At 51.6% G+C, this 17,030-nt stretch overlaps 1 protein-coding gene across 2 annotated transcripts in view; it reads left to right on the top strand.

Moving 5' to 3' along the window:
- The window catches only part of man2a1 (mannosidase, alpha, class 2A, member 1), a 245,702-nt gene that overhangs the window by 218,590 nt on the left and 10,082 nt on the right, over positions 1-17,030 (top strand). The window contains exon 20 of one of the 2 annotated variants that reach the window (XM_038805125.1): positions 8,140-8,340. In XM_038805125.1, coding sequence (XP_038661053.1) covers positions 8,140-8,340 — 201 coding nt within the window. The remainder of the gene's footprint in view (positions 1-8,139; positions 8,341-17,030) is intronic. The other variant, XM_038805126.1, reaches the window with a different exon arrangement.

The raw sequence follows: 17,030 nt of genomic DNA, 5'->3' as shown, positions 1-17,030 counted from the left end.
AAACACAGATACACCCAAACTTTTCTCAAAGTGAAACTAAAAAGCAGAGCCAGAACTCAGCTCCACCCACACTCTGACATCACTGCAGTAACATGAGCATTCAAATATTTCTTAAAGTGACATTCTCATGACAGGTGGTGTTACCTGTTTAAAGTCCAGGGAAGGTTTGGGTTTGGACCGATGTTTGTGGCATGGGTGCGCCTGTTATATGTGGCATCAAGGGCGAGTGTGCGGACCAATGACATAGGTTCACGGAGCTTTGAACTGCAGAGGTACCTGCTGTTGCTGCTGCTGTTTGCGCTGGCTATAGAGCCTCTGGCAATGGCTCTTAAGGGGTCGGCAGAGTGGCGAGGGATTATGAGGGGACGAAGGGAGCATCGGGTGTCGCTATATGCGGACGACTTGCTATTGTATGTTTTGGACCTGCTGGAGAGCATGGAGAGGATCATGGGCCTGTTGGGAAGGTTTAAGGCATTCTCGGGATATTGGTTAAATGTAGGGAAACCCGAGGTGTTCCAGTGAATGAGTTGGGTCGGCCAGCCAATTTAGGGGGGATGCCATTTAAGGGGGCCAGAGACAGGTTTAGATACCCTGGGGATTTAGCTGGCATGGGAATGGACGATACGACACAAATGGATTTTAACAAAACTGGTGGAGGAGGCTAGGGAGGATCTCAAGAGGTGGGACACGCTACACTTGACTTTGGCAAGGAGAATCCAAGATGAACATTCTGCCAAGGTTCCTATTCATATTCCAGACCGATCTGTATACCAAAGGCCTTCTTTCGAAAACTAAACACGATTATTTCAGAATTTGTTTGGACAGGGAAGGCGCCAAGGGTTAAGAGGACCCTAATCAAGAGGCAGCAGGGAGGGTTGCCAACCCTGCTACATTACTATTGGGCAGCAAATGTGGAGAAGATGAAGCAATGGTGGGCAGGAGAGGGGGTAGAATGGGTTAAGGTGGCATAGGAATCCTGTAGGGGGTCCAGCGTAAGGGCTATGGTGACAGTGGCATTGCCAATGGCAGCAAGCAGATACTTGGAGAGCCTTGTGGTGCAGTCCACGGTGAAAATCTGGAACCAGCTGAAGAGGCACTTTAGGATAGAGGGGATGTCAGTGTTTTTTTTTTTAAATAATTTTTATTGGAATTTTTTGAAAAATATATATCAACAGAACAATAATAATAACAATAAACACCCCCCCGGCACCCGGTATCGTTGAGCCAGAAAGTCGAGGAAAGGCTGCCACCTCCTAAAGAACCCTTGTACCGACCCCCTCAGGGAAAATTTGACCCTCTCCAGCTTAATGAATCCTGCCATGTCATTGATCCAGGTCTCCACGCTCGGAGGTCTCGCATCTTTCCACTGCAGCAACATCCTCCGCCAGGCTACTAGGGACGCAAAGGCCAAAACATCGGCCTCTTTCGCCTCCGGCACTCCCAGCTCCACCCCAACCCCAAATATCGCGAGTCCCCAGCCTGGCTTGACCCTGGACCCTACCACCCTCGACACCGTCCTCGCCACCCCCTGCCAGAATTCCCCCAGTGCCGGGCATGCCCAAAACATATGGACATTGTTCGCTGGGCTCCCCGAACACCTAATGCACCTGTCCTCACCCCCAAAAAACTTGTTCATCCTCGTCCCGGACATATGAGCCCTGTGCAGTACCTTGAACTGGATGAGGCTAAGCCTCGCACATGAAGAGGAGGAGTTCACCCTCTCCAGGGTGTCCGCCCATGTCCCCTCCTCAATCTACTCCCCCAGCTCCACTTCCCACTTAGCCTTCAGCTCCTCTACCGACGCCTCCTCCACCTCCTGCATCACCTGGTAGATGTCAGACACCTTCCCATCCCCGACCCACACCCCCGAAAGCACCCTATCCCTTACCCCCCGCGGGGGCAGCGAAGGGAACCCCTCCACCTGCTGCCTAGCAAACGCCTTGACCTGAAGGTACCTGAACATATTCCCCGGGGGAGCCCAAACTTCTCCTCCAGTTCACCCAGGCTAGCAAACCTCCCGTCAATGAACAGGTCTCCCAACTTCCTAATGCCCGCCCTGTGCCACTCCAGGAACCCACCATCAATGTTCCCTGGGACAAACCGGTGGTTCCTCCGCAGCGGGGCCTCCCCTGTGTCGCCTCCACTGCCCCCAAATTTTGAGGGTAGCCGCCACCACCGGGCTCATAGTGTACCTCGTTGGAGGGAGCGGCAACGGCGCCGTTACCAGTGCCTTCAGGCTCGTGCCTCCACAGGACGCCCTCTCCATCCGTTTCCATGCTGCCCCCTCCCCATCCATTACCCACTTACGTACCATCGAGATGTTAGCCGCCCAATAGTACCCAGAGAGGTTGGACAGTGCCAGCCCCCCTCTATCCCTGCCCCGGTCCAAAAAGACCCTCCTTACCCTCGGAGTCCCGTGCGCCCAAACAAATCCCAGAATGCTGCTGTTCACCCTCCTAAAAAAGGCCCTCGGAATGAAAATGGGGAGGCACTGAAACAAAAACAAAAACCTCGGGAGCACCGTCATTTTAACGGACTGTACTCTACCCGCCAACGACAACGGCAGCATGTCCCACCTTTTAAACTCCTCCTCCATCTGCTCCACCAACCTAGTAAAATTAAGCTTGTGCTGAGTCCCCCAACTCCTAGCCACCTGAACCCCCAGGTACCTAAAACTCCTCACTGCCCTCTTTAGCGGGAGCCTACCAATCCCCTCCTCCTGATCTCCCGGGTGTACAACAAACAGCTCACTCTTGCCCAGGTTCAATTTATAGCCCGGGAAACTCCCAAACTCAGCAAGAATCTCCATCACCTCCGGCATTCCCCCCACCGGGTCTGCTACATACAGCAGCAAGTCATCTGCATACAGCGACACTCGGTGCTCCTCCCCACCCCGCACCAGACCCCTCCACCTCCCCAACTCCCTGAGAGCCATGGCAAGAGGCTCAATTGCCAACGCAAAAAGCAAGGGGGACAGGGGGCACCCCTGCCTCGTCCCATGGTGGAGCCTGAAGTACTCGGACCTCCTCCCATATGTCGCTACACTCGCCATCGGGGCCTCGTACAGCAACCTCACCCATTTAATAAACCCCACCCCAAACCCAAACCTCTCTAACACCTCCCACAAGTACCCCCACTCAACCCTATCAAAGGCCTTCTCCGCATCCAATGCCACCACAATCTCCGCCTCTCCTTCTGCCGCCGGCATCATTATTACATTTAGCAGCCTTCGCACGTTAGTGTTCAGCTGCCTCCCCTTCACAAAACCCGTCTGATTTTCATGTATCACCCCCGGCACACAGTCCTCTATTCTAGTGGCCAAGATCTTCGCCAGCAACTTGGCGTCCACATTCAGCAGTGAAATTGGCCTATATGATCTGCACTGCAAGGGGTCCCCGTGACATCGTCGGAGGCAAAACACCCCCCTCCCATGCCTCGTTAAAGGTCCGAACCAACAGGGGGCCCAACAGGTCCGCGTATTTCTTGTAAAATTCAACCGGGAACCCATCCGGTCCCGGCACCTTCCCCGACTGCATGTGGCCAATCCCTCTGACCAGCTCCTCCAACTCTATCGGCGCCCCCAGTCCCTCCACCTGCTCCCTCTGCACCCTTGGAAATCGCAGCCTGTCCAAAAAGCTCTCCATTCCCCCTCCCACCACCGGCAGCTCCGACCGGTACAGTTCCCTGTAGAAGTCCCTAAAGACCCCATTGACCTCTGCCCCCTGCCGCACCACATTCCCACCCCTATCCTTCACTCCACCAATCTCCCTAGCCGCGTACCACTTGCGAAGCTGATGCGCCAGCATCCTGCTCGCCTTCTCTCCATACTCGTAGACCGCTCCCTGCGCCTTCCTCCACTGTGTCTCCGCCTTTCTGGTGGTCAATAAATCAAACTTGGCCTGCAGGCTACGCCGCTCCCCCAGCAATCCCTCCTCTGGGGCCTCCGCGTACCTCCTATCTACACTGAACAGCTCCCCCACCAGTCTCTCCCTCTCCCTCCTCTCCCCCCTCTCCCTATGGGCTTGGATGGAGATCAGCTCCCCTCTAATCACTGCCTTCTGAGCCTCCCACACCATCCCCACCCGGACTGCCCCAGTATCAATGACCTCGAGGTACCTCTCGATACATCCCAGGACCCTCCTACACGCCTCCTCATCAGCCAACAACCCCACGTCCAGACGCCAAAGTGGGCGCTGGTCCCGCATCTCCCCCATCTCCAGATCCACCCAATGCGGAGCATGGTCCGAAATCGCAATAGCCGAATATTCGGCCTCCTCCACCCTCGGGACCAGTCACCTACTCAGGACAAAGAAATCAATACGGGATTAAACCCTGTGCACATGGGAGAAAAAAGAGTACTCCCGAGCCCTCGGCCTCCCAAACCCCCAGGGATCCACTCCTCCCATCTGGTCCATAAACCCCCTCAACACCTTGGCCGCTGCCGGCCTCCTGCCTGTCCTTGAACTAGAACAATCCAGGAGGGGATCCAGCACCGTATTGAAGTCCCCCCCCATGATCAGGACCCCCACCTCCAGGCCAGGAATGCGGCCCAACATACGCCTCATGAAACCAGCATCATCCCAATTTGGGGCGTACACATTTACCAACACCACCCTCTCCCCCTGCAGCTTACCGCTCACCATCACATATCTGCCGCCACTATCAGCCACCACCTCAGACGCCTCAAACGCCACCCTCTTCCCCACCAGGATCGCCACCCCCCGGTTCTTCGAGTCGAGCCCTGAATGGAAAACCTGCCCCACCCACCCCTTCCTCAGACGGACCTGGTACGCCACCTTAAGGTGGGTCTCCTGGAGCATGGCCACGTCCGCCTTCAGCCCCTTCAGATGCGAAAACACCCGGGTCCGCTTAACCGGCCCATTCAACCCCCTCACGTTCCACGTGATCAGCCGGATCAGGGGCACCCCGCCCTCCTCCCCCGTCGACTAGCCATGGCCCATCGACTGTTCGCCCCTGGTCACCCATTCGGCCCGTTTCCCACGGCGATAGAACCTCACCCCGACCCCCCCGACCCACACCAGCTCCTCCCTGGCCAATCCAGCAGCAACCCGGTATCCACCCCCCAAGGCTAGGACCCTTCCTAGCCGCGACGCTCCCTCCATTGTACTCCCGTGAGCCAGCTGACTTCTGCTGACCCCGGCAGCTCTCGCCCAAACTCCTACCCCTCCCGATATGAGGTCACCCCTCCCCCCTGCATCAGCTGCTTGGCACCGCTTCAGCGCGGGAAAACGGATCTGATATCCACGCCCCTTGCCACCAGCTCCACCCCCCTCGTCCCGCAGCACGGGAAACCAGAGGAAAGCCTGCGCTTTCACACTGCCCCACCCCACCCCCCCAACGCAGCTCCCAAACAGCAGTCCCAACCCATCCACCAACCCCGTACAAACAAAAACAGATCAACCACAAACCCCAATACCCCCCTTAAGATACAAAACCATAACCAACATCATCCGAAAGCGAGAGAAAAAAAAACAAACAGAATAACCAGCAACAGCATAAATAGTGATACAGAAAAAAACTCCCACAGCCCCCAATCTCTAGTTCGAGTCCAACTTTTCAGCCTACACAAAAGGCCCACGCCTCCTCCGGGGACTCAAAATAGTAATGCCGGTCCTTGTAGGTGACCCAGAGGCGCGCAGGCGGCAGCATGCCAAACTTCACCTGCTTGCTGTGGAGCACCGCCTTCGTCCGGTTGAACCCTGCCCTCCGCTTAGCCACCTCCGCACTCCAGTCCTGGTAGACGCGCACTACCGAATTCTCCCACTTGCTGCTCCTCACCTTCTTGGCCCATCGCAGCACACACTCCCGGTCACTGAACCGATGGAACCGCACCAGCACCGCCCGCGGGGGTTCATTCGCCTTAGGCCGCCTGGCCAGTACTCAGTGGGCCCCCTCCAGCTCCAGGGACAGATGGAAGGATCCTGCCCCCACCAGCGAGTTCAGCATCACGGCCACATAGGCCGGCAGGTCCGTCCCCTCCAGCCCCTCCTCGAGGCCCAGGATCCGCAAGTTCTTCCTCCTCGATCGAAACTCCATCTCCTCGAAACGATCTTGCCACTTTTTGTGGAGCGCCTCGTGCATCTCCACCTTCCCCACGAGGGCCGAAACCGCCTCCTCGTGCTCAGAGGCCTGCTGCTGCAACTCAAGTATCGCTGCACCCTGAGTTGCCTGGGTCTCCAGCAGCTTACTAGTCGTTACCTTCAGGGATTCCAACAACTCCCCTTTCAACTCCGTAAAATAGCGCAGAAGGGCCGCCTGCTGCTCCTCCGCCCACTGCCTCCACTCCTCAGGGGCTCCACCGGCCGCCATTTTGTCCACCTTCTCCCGCTTTTCCAGGGGAGCTGCTGCCGTTTTTCTCCTCGTCCCACTCCGAGTTCGCACCATAAATCTCGGGGTGTTTTGCTCCAGACCCCTTTATCCACCGGGAATCGTCGAATCAACACCGTTTGGGGCCCTTAAAAGAGCCCACAAGTCATTTAAAGCGGGAGCTGCCGAACGTGCGGCTTAGCTCCGCATAGCCGCAACCGGAAGAGGGGATGTCAGTGTTAACGCCGTTGTGTGAAAACCACGGTCTTGAGTAAGGAGGAATAGATGGCGCATATATGAAGTGGAGAAAAGTGGGGCTGGTTAAGGTGAGGGATTTGTATTTGGAAGAAGAGTTTGCCAGTATAGATGAATTGAAGTAGAGGGTAGAGTATCCGAGAGGAAGTGACTTCAAATACCTGCAGGTAAGGGACTTCGCGCAGAAGGTTTGGAAAGAGATCCCCAGGTTGCCGAGGTACGCCCTGTTGGAGCGACTATTGCTTCCAGATGCGGAAGGGGAGGGCAGGATTGGAGACATGTATAGGTGGCTGGGAGAACAGGGAGGTGAGCGGATGGTGAAGATTAAGGAGAAGTGGGTACGGGAGCTGGGAGAGGAGATAAACTGGGGAGTGAAATGAAATTAAATGAAAATCGCTTATTGTCACAAGTCGGCTTCAAATTAAGTTACTGTGAAAAACCCCTAGCAACCTTATTCCGGCGCCTGTTCGGGGAGGCTGGTACGGGAATTGAACCCACACTGCTGGCCTTGGTCTGCTTTACAAGCCAGCTATTTAGCCCACGGTGCTAAACCAGTCCCTAGTGGAGTGAGGCGCTACGAAGGGTAAATGCGACCTCCTTGTGTACAAGAATGAGCCTGATGCAATTCAAAATGGTACACAGGGTACACATGACTCAGACAAGAATGAGTGGGTTCTTTCAGGGAGTGGCAGACGTGTATGAGAAGTGTGGGCGGGGACCAGCGAATCACGCACATATGTTGTGGCGGTGTGTTCGCAGCACTAGCAAGGATAGTGGGGGAGGAGATTGAGCTGGATCCTTCGGTGGCAATATTTGGCATATCAGAGAAGCCGGAGCTGATGGAGGAGCGGGAGGGCTGATGTTGTGTCCTTTGCCTCTCTGATTGTCCGTAGACTAATTGTATTGGAGTAGCGGTCAGCAACGCCGCCGGGGGTAGCGGCCTGGCTGGGTGATTTATATGACTTTTTTCACCTAGAAAAGATCAAATATGAGTTATGGGGTTCAATAGAGGGTTTTGAGGCAAGGTGGGGGATGTTCATGACCGTGTTTGAGGAGTTGTTCGTCGTGGGGCGGGAGGGGAGAGGGTGTAGCATGGCCGATAAAGGGGGAAAATTTGTACAAACTGTATAGTTGTGTTTTGGGAGTTTGTTTCCTGAATTGTTTATATGTTGTAACTTTATATACGTTCGGAATAAAATATTTTTTATAAAATGTAAATCAATGTAAGTAACAGAACAGCTTAAGCATCTTAATTTATTCACAGTACATATTATACTGTATAACATTGATGATTTTTGCTATGGTTTAACTACCTTTTTGATAGTAACTGCAATTTATTTATGAGGGACTAGCAGGTAGATGGAAACCTTTATAAAATGATATAAATACCTTTTCAGACATTTGCACGGTTTCGCTTGAACATTTGTCACCATAGAATCCCTTTAAAATTCCAAGTAGATGTTCTTTACATATATGTAAATACATTGCTGTTCCTCATTGATTGTTGAAATTGAAGCCCAGATATTAATTTTTCATGTTGTGCATTTCTTTTTTAAGCAGGATGAAGGTAATAAGGCAGTGAATTACCCTTCTTTATTGAGCCACAAAATAAGTTCCTACCTGAATCACCCAATCATTCCAATGGTTGTGAACCTAAATGTAGATGGAATTCCTCCATTATTAAACTTATACAGGCCTCTTGTATCGTCCATGCCATGTGATATGCACATACTTAACCTGAGAACAATAGAAGGAAAGGTAAGGCCAAAAGTTTTGATTTAATTCTAAGCACTGATAACATTTGAAACATAAATCGTTATATATGATACATTGTAAATAAACTGTAACAGCATGAAAAACCTGCATTATATAGCACATTTAATATTGGAAGATGTCAAACAGTCGTTTGGTCGTGCAGAACTTGAATATTGCTGAAAAAAGAGACATTGCCGAAGTGTTTCATCTTGCACTCAAGACAAATGCAAGAATGGCAAATTTCAAATGATCACAACCATTTATACTAAAAGAGATTGGTTGGCAAGTCGACTCTAATTGGCTACGGTGTTGCCTTGGAGAAAGCAACAGCAAACTATAGGCTCCTCCAAGCACCCAAGCAATTTTAAAAAGGTCCAAGGCTTGAACATAGTTATTTTGTTTACAGAAATCGGTTCCCTGCGTATAAATGTATTTTGCTTCTAGCAACAGAAATGAGCCATATTATGAGCTCAACTGATTATGTTAGATTTGTTGTTAGTGTAGTTATTGGCAGACTTAGGATAGTTCAGCAATTTCTACCCAATAATAGAATTGCATCGAACAAATATTTCATTTTGGGTTTTTCACAAATGGGTTGGTTGAGTATGGTCTGGCCTCTGTCTACTGTGAACAATTGAAGGAACATTCTGTTTGATTCAATCGGCCAATTATTGGGATGTACAGCTTACGTATCTGCAATTGCACTGGCACTGAAATTCTTTCTCAATTGTGTGGTAGGCAGGATGTCTTTTTGGACTGACGCCATCATCGTGTTAGCGGAAAATACCACTCATATCACCACTGTTTAGTAGCAGCATGAAATGACTTGCTTAACTTGTTCAAATTTTTGAGATACTTTGCCTTTCCAGGGTAATTTGAGGTTAAAGGTCATTTTTCAGGTCCAAAGGCTTTCGGTCCTTCAATGATTGAGTGATATAAGCGAACAATGATCTGAACAAGATAGTGATTGTCTTTCAGGATGGGCAGGTTTCTCCGATTCTGCGGCTATGTCGGCAGGATCCGTCTGGGCTTACAACCAAAAAGTCGGTGCCGCCACCACACTGATGCTCTGCCCCCGCATCGGGGGCGGAGCATCGGGGGAGGGCCTCAGGTGACATCCTGCGGCCATCCCGACGGCGTGCGCCGTTTTTCAGGGGATGGAGCCTCGGAAAAAAGACACCACCCCTGATTCCGGCATAAAAATGTATTCTCCGGCCAATTGTTCAATGTGATTTTGGCGTCGGCATTCGGAGAATCCAGCCCGATTAGTTTAACGCACTCTACTTCTGCTTCAAGCTTGCACGGTGAGCAAATACCCAGGACTTTTTATAAGATTTGGATAAGGTCAAATCTTATGGCGCAATATGAATCCGAATGTCTATTTTGACTGGAGAAGGTTGGCTTGCGGTGGATAATAGTGCAGGACCCTGTTGTAATAAAACTTTAATAGTGATAACCCTTTTAAGAAGCTGACCATACAGATGAGCCAGGAACCTGGATTTTGTCAGGGTCTCTCTCTGCACTATAGTACCTGAGATGCCACTTATACCCTCCCCGACCTGTCCAAACCTGGTTCAATGACCGTGTTAAAGTCCTTACCATGATCAACCCCTGCAAGTCCAGGTCCGGGATCTTCCACAATCTTCCACAACACCCATCTCATAAACTCCACATTGTCCCAGTTTGGGGCATAAACATTAACCAAAACCACCGGTATTCCCTCTAGCTTCCCACTCACCATCATGAACCTCTGCCCCCCCCCCCCCCCCCCCACCCGAATCTGCCACAATGTTCTCAACCTCGAACACCACCTGCTTGTTTACCAGCACTGCTACATCCCTAGTCTTCATGTCCAACCCTGAGTGAAAGACCTGCCTGACCCATCCTTTCCTTCACCGTGCCTGATCCCCGACCTTCAGATGTGTTTCTTGCAAAAAGGCCACATCCACCTTCAAGCTCCTTTGACCGTTTGACTGCCCCCCCCCCCCCCTTCACCCCATGTCGATCAACCATATTCTTTCTTGAGCCAGCCCCTGACCTGTGTCACGCGACCCTCCAATCTCGCCCTTGGAAGCCCACCGTCATTACTCCTTTTCTTGCTGCGCCACAGCAGCCACACTTTGTCAGCAGCCCCCCCTTGCCCCATCCCCAAACAAAACAACAATCCCATTCCCCTGTTCTACAATAACCACCTGGCCACCCCCTCACTGTGCACCCGTTAGCTAGCCCGCCCAGCTAGCCTGGCAGCCCCTGTCCAAGGCTACTAAGCCTCCTACCCACCCCCCTGCTCGCATATCTCCATGGAACAAACAACAAAGAAACAAGAAAAAAGGTGCAGTCACCCTCGACGCACCCCACGCATCCCGCCATCTAACCCAACAAAAAACCTCAGAGGAGAAACGTTCTCCAACAAACATCAATCGAAAAGACAGAAGAAACAAACATCTCCTCACACCTCCTCCAAAGTTCAGTGTCCTTCTTCTCCTGCCAGTCCATTTTCTCTTAAAAATTCCATTGCCTCCACTGATGTTCTGAAATAGTGTTCTCGGCTGTTAAAAATCACCCAGAGGCGGGCCGAGTACAGCAGCCCAAACTTCACCCCCTTCTTAAAAGGGAAGCCTTCATCTGATTGAACCCAGCCCTCGGCTTCACCAGGTCCGTGCCCAGGTCCTGGTACACCCGAAGCTTGTTCCCTTCCCAGGCGCACCTCCTCGTCTGCCTCGCCCACCTCGTCTTCCTTATCCAGGAATCAATGGAGAAGCAACACCATTGGCCTTTGTGGCTTGTTCGCCTGTGGCTTCCTCCTCAGTGCCTTGTGTGCTCGGTCAACCTCCAGGGGCCAGTCAAAGGCCACCTCCCCCATCAACCTCTCCAGCATCTTGGCAACATACATGCCAGCATTCGCTCCCTCAATGCCTTCAGGCATCCCCACGATTAGTAAATTCTGTCTCCGGGAGTGATTCTCCATGTCCTCCATGTTCTCCTTTAACCGTTTTTGAGTCTCCCGCGTCACACCTATTTCGGCCGCCAACGAGGCAAGTTGTTCCTTGTTCCCCACCGTCTCCTCCACCTTCCAAATAGCCTCGCCCTAGGACTCCCGCCTCTGTTCCACGCAGTCAATTCCCGCCTTTAATGGTTCCACCTCCTTGGCTAGGTCCTCATGGGCTTCCGTCTGCCTGCTGAACTTCATGTTCAAGAAGTTCACCAGTTGCTCTGTTGACCACTGGGCGGGCAGGACAGTTCCTTTACCCTCCACCATCTTGACCTGTGTCGCAGAAAGAATTTCTTGCTCCAACTGCTTTCTTCTTTTTGTCACTTCTGGTCCGTGGATCCATCTACCAGCCAGACCAGTGGAGTTTAGCTTTTCCCAGTCACTTCTGCGCATTTTTTCAGCCAAACATCTACCCTACGCGGGGAAAAGGTCCAAAAAAACCGTCTCGAGCGGGAGCTGCCAAATGGGGCAGCATGGTAGCATAATGGTTAGCACTATGGCTTCACAGTGCCAGGGTCCCAGGTTCGATTCCCGGCTTGGGTCACTGTCTATGTGGAGTCTGCACGTTCTCCCCGTGTCTGCGTGGGTTTCCTCCGGGTGCTCCAGTTTCCTCCCACAAGCTCCAAAAGATGTGCTATTAGATAATTTGGTCATTCTGAATTCTCCCTCTTGTGTACCCGAACACGCACTGGATTGTGGCGACCAGGGGCTTTTCACAGTAACTTTATTGCATTGTTAATGTAAGCCTACTTGTGATAATAAAGATTATTATTATATACGTGGGACCACTCACTCCATGGCCGCCACCGTAAATCTGCCAAATGAAGATTCTTTGACGAAGAGGATGATGGTGGCAGATTTGAAAGGGCAAAAAAAAATACCTGAGGAGTGGGAACCATTTTTAGTGTCAGTTAGGTTGACGGCCAGAAAATGAAGTTGGATGGCTAGCACGTTCGTGAGAATAGAGATAAGAAAGCAGATAATAAGACGGGCTTGGCAAGGAGGTATGGGGAAAATAAGAGAGAAGCTAAAGGAAGATGATGGTTCAGGACCAGGGTAAAGGAGAAAGATGGACAAGGGATATGGATCCTTGCAAATGTTGGATGTGAGGTGGAATGGGCAGCGTGGATGGGTTTCAGGAGATATTGGTCATGGAGAAAAGCCAGGGGTATTTTTGCATTCCAGGATCATTGACTAGTGATTAGTTTTGACGAAGGGAGCAGGGCGATGATTTAGTTCAACCAGATTTAATGATGAATGAATAAACCAATGGTGCACTATGCCCATTGGAGTTAGGAGAGCAGAGATAAGGAAGGACCAGGACAGGAGGGAGTAAATGGTTTACTGGGTGCAAGAGCCTCAAAGATAGAAGTGAGTGATTCAGCAGCTGAAAAGGTGCAGAAGTATTGTGAATGGAGAGCCAAATGTTAGACAGTTGGAAATTGGAGATGTCTTGGATGTGAGTCTTTTTTCAGGGTCAGGCACAGAAGAAAATGATGTTGGAATGGGGAAGGGAAATGTGAGTTGATATGGAAGTTGAAACATGGAGATCAGAAATCACTCATTTTAGAGGTTGAGAGAGGGACCGAGCGAATGGAAGGAAACCTGCAAATTCCCCTCCAGATCACCCACCATCTTGACTTGAAACTTATATCACTATTGCTTCAATGTCACTAGGTCAAAAACCTGGGATTCCTCCTAATAGCATTTTACCAACATCACAAGGACTGTAGTCTGTAATATTCCTCTGAGTAGCATTGTACCAACATCACAAGGACTGTAGTCTGTAATATTCCTCCGAGTAGCATTGTACCAACACCACAAGGACTGTAGTCTGTAATATTCCTCCGAGTAGCATTGTACCAACACCACAAGGACTGCAGTCTGTAATATTCCTCCGAGTAGCATTGTACCAACACCACAAGGACTGTAGACTGTAATATTCCTCCGAGTAGCATTGTACCAACACCACAAGGACTGTAGTCTGTAATATTCCTCCGAGTAGCATTGTACCAACACCACAAGGACTGTAGTCTGTAATATTCCTCCGAGTAGCATTGTACCAACACCACAAGGACTGTAGTCTGTAATATTCCTCCGAGTAGCATTGTACCAACACCACAAGGACTGTAGACTGTAATATTCCTCTGAGTAGCATTGTACCAACACCACAAGGACTGTAGTCTGTAATATTCCTCCGAGTAGCATTGTACCAACACCACAAGGACTGTAGACTGTAATATTCCTCTGAGTAGCATTGTACCAACACCACAAGGACTGTAGACTGTAATATTCCTCTGAGTAGCATTGTACCAACACCATATGCACTGTAGTCTGGAATATCCCTCCTAATAGTATTTTACCAACACCACAAGGACTGTAGTCTGTAATATTCCTCCGAGTAGCATTGTACCAACACCACAAGGACTGTAGTCTGGAATATCCCTCCTAATAGTATTTTACCAACACCACAAGGACTGTAGTCTGGAATATCCCTCCTAACAGCATTGTACCGACACCATAAGGACTGTAGTTGGTCAAGAAGGTGGCTCACCCGCTTCTCAAGGGCAATTCAGGATGGGCAACGAATTCTGGCCTTGCCAGTGATACTCTCATGACATGAACAAATAAAAAAAAATGTTATTGAGAAACATGGGATCGAACACGTATGGGTAGTAGGGAACAAAAATTTAAAAAGAGATACAGGAGGGTAATACAAGGCGAAATACTCAAAGGAGCTTTTCATGGTAACTTAATTGCAGTGTTGATGTAAGCCTACTTGTGACAATAAAGATTATTTTTATATCATTATTGGGCTCATACCCCGGAGTCATACCCCCACAACATGGTCACAACGTGTGTCCACAGCGGCATAATGTCAGAATGGTGTGATACATGACTGGTCTCAGAAGGCATGCACCTTGCGAACAGTATTCCGAGGAGGGCTTGGAGATGAGCACAGAATTCACAGTGCAGCTCTGCACAGTGAGGGAGAGGTTGCTGCAGAGTGAAGACAGTTGGTGCCAGGGTGATGCCAGAGGTGTGCACCTGGGTGAAAATTGTTTCTTGGAGTACTTGCTGTGCGCTGGGGCGACCTTTAAAAAATGGCACCTGGATCATTGAAGCACTGGGGTGATGGTGGTGGGGGAAAATCGGAGACTGGCCTCCAGAAATACATCGTGGAACTCCTGCCTGCCATTTTACACTAAGACCTGCACTGTATGGCACTATAAAAAGCCATCATTACTGTCAGCAGGCTCAACACACATTTCCTGCCCGACATCGGACTTTGCCAATATCGGTGAAAATCTCGCCCTTGGTGAGTCTATATTTTGGAGCATTGCATTAAATTTTGGATATCCTACCTATAAAAGAATTTAGTTATGTTAAAGTATTCAAGCATTGAATTAAATTCCAGTACTTCAACCTCTAAGTCAGTGCTTCTCAAACATTTTCCTGGTGTGATACCAATTTAATGCCTCAGACTTTGTGTGACCCCCCCAAGTAAAACTTTGGGACTTCCGCTTGCGGCTATGCGGAGCTAAGCCGCACGTTCGGCAGCTCCCGCTATTTAGGGACTTTTGGGCCGTTTCGAGGGCCCCAAACGGCGCTGTTTTAATGCATCCCGGTGGGGGAAGGTGCCTGGAGGAACTTGCCCCACACTATATGGTGCTCACCCGGAGTGGGACGAAGAAAGAAGCTGCAGCAGCTCCCCCAAAAAAACGGGGGAAGGAAAACAAAATGGCGACCGTCGCAACACCCAAGTCTGGTGGAAGTGGGCGCAGGAGCAGCAGGCCTCTCTCCTGCATTGTTTTGCGGAGCTGAAGGCTGAGCTGCTGGACTCCATGAATGCAACTACGAACAAGCTGCTTGGGACCCAGGCGGCACAGGAGGAGTCTATTCGGGAGTTGCAGCAGCAGGCCGTTGAAAGGGAGGAGGAGGCCGTGGTCCTCGTGGGGAAAGTGGAGTTGCACGAGGCACTTCATAAAAAGTGGCAGGACCGCTTGGAGGAGCTGGACGTTCGCATGAGGCGAAAGAATCTGAGGATCCTGAGCCTGGCGGAGGGGCTGGAGGGGTCGGATCTCCCGGCGTATGTGACCACGATGCTGAGCTCGTTGATGGGAGCGGGGTCATTCCATTCGCCCCTGGAGCTTGAGGGAGCTCACAGAGTGATGGCCAGGAGGTCCAAGGCAAATGAGCCCCCGAGGGCGGTGCTGGTATGGTTCCATTGATTCAGTGACCGGGAGTGTGTGCTGCGCTGGGCCAAGAAAGAGAGGAGCAGTAAATGGAAGAATTCGGTAGTGAGGATCTACCAGGACTGGAGTGCGGAGGTGGCTAAGCGGCGGGCCGGGTTCAACCGGACGAAGGCAGTGCTTCATGCCAAGCAGGTCAGGTTTGGAATGCTGCAGCCTGTGGGTGACATACAAGGACCGGCACCACTACTTCGAGTCCCCGGAGGAGGCGTGGGCCTTTGTACAGGCGGAGAAGTTGGACTCGAACTAGGGTCTGGGGACATACTTTGGCCGTCGTTGTTTCCGCTATTGCTGTTTTGTTTCAACTTTTTTAACTTCGACATGTGTGTTATGTATGCTTGTTTTCTGTTTGCTCTGTTTACGGGTGGGTTTGTTTGTTGGGTATGGTTGTGGGTTAGGTGGGGAATGTTGGGGGTTTGTGTTTTATATGTTCTCTTCTGTACGGGGCTGGGGATTGAGGTGAAACTGGATTTTGGGGAACTGCGTCAGAAGGGTGGGGTGTGGCAGTGTGAAAGTGCGGGCTTTCCTCTGGTTTCCCGTGCTGCGGGGCAGGGGGGGTGGAGCTGGCGGTGGGGGCGGGGCCTCTATTGGTCTTCTTTCCCGCGCTGAAGCAGTGCCAAGGAGGTGTGGCAAGAGGGGGATGACCCCATGCCGGGAGGGGATAGGTTTTGGCGGGAGCTGCCGGGGTCAGCAGAAGTCAGCTGACTCACGGAAGTACCATGGAGTGTGCGTCGCGGCTAGGATGGGTCCTAGCCTGGAGGAGGTGGGGGGGGATACCGGGTTGCTGCTGGAATGACTAGGAAGGAGCCGGGGGGGGAAGAGGAGAGGCGTTATCGCCATGGGGAACGGGTCGGGCGGGGTGTGCTGGCCTGGGGCGAACATCTGATAAGCTATGGCTAGTCGGCGGGGGAGGGGGGCGGGTTGCCCTCTGATCCGGCTGATTACCTGGAATGTGAGGGGGCTGAACGGGCCGGTTAAGAGAACTAGGGTATTTTCTCATCTGAGGGGGTTGAAGGTGGACGTGGCTATGCTCCAGGAGACCCACCTGAAGGTGGCGGACCAGGTTCGTCTGAGGAAGGGGTGGGTGGGGCAGGTTTATCACTAAGGATTGACACGAAGAACCGGGGGGTGGCGATTCTCGTGGGGAAGAGGGTGGCGTTTGAGACCGCTGAGGTGGTGTCGGACAAGGAGGGCAGATATATTATGGTGAATGGTAGGCTGCAGGGAGAGAAGGTGGTGCTGGTGAACGTATATGCCCCGAATTGGGATGATGCTGGCTTCATGACGCGATTGTTGGGCCGCATCCCGGACCTGGAGGCAGGGGGCCTGATCATGGGGGGAGACTTTAACACAGTGCTGGATCCCCGACTGGACCGGTCCAGTTCAAGGACGGGTAGGAGACCGGCGGCGGCCAAAGTACTGAGGGGATAAATGGACCAGATGGGAGG

Source organism: Scyliorhinus canicula, chromosome 8 (assembly GCF_902713615.1).
Source record: "Scyliorhinus canicula chromosome 8, sScyCan1.1, whole genome shotgun sequence".
Lineage (NCBI taxonomy): Eukaryota > Metazoa > Chordata > Chondrichthyes > Carcharhiniformes > Scyliorhinidae > Scyliorhinus > Scyliorhinus canicula.
Note: the sequence above shows the minus strand (reverse complement) of the source record. Positions and strands in the feature narration are given on the sequence as shown.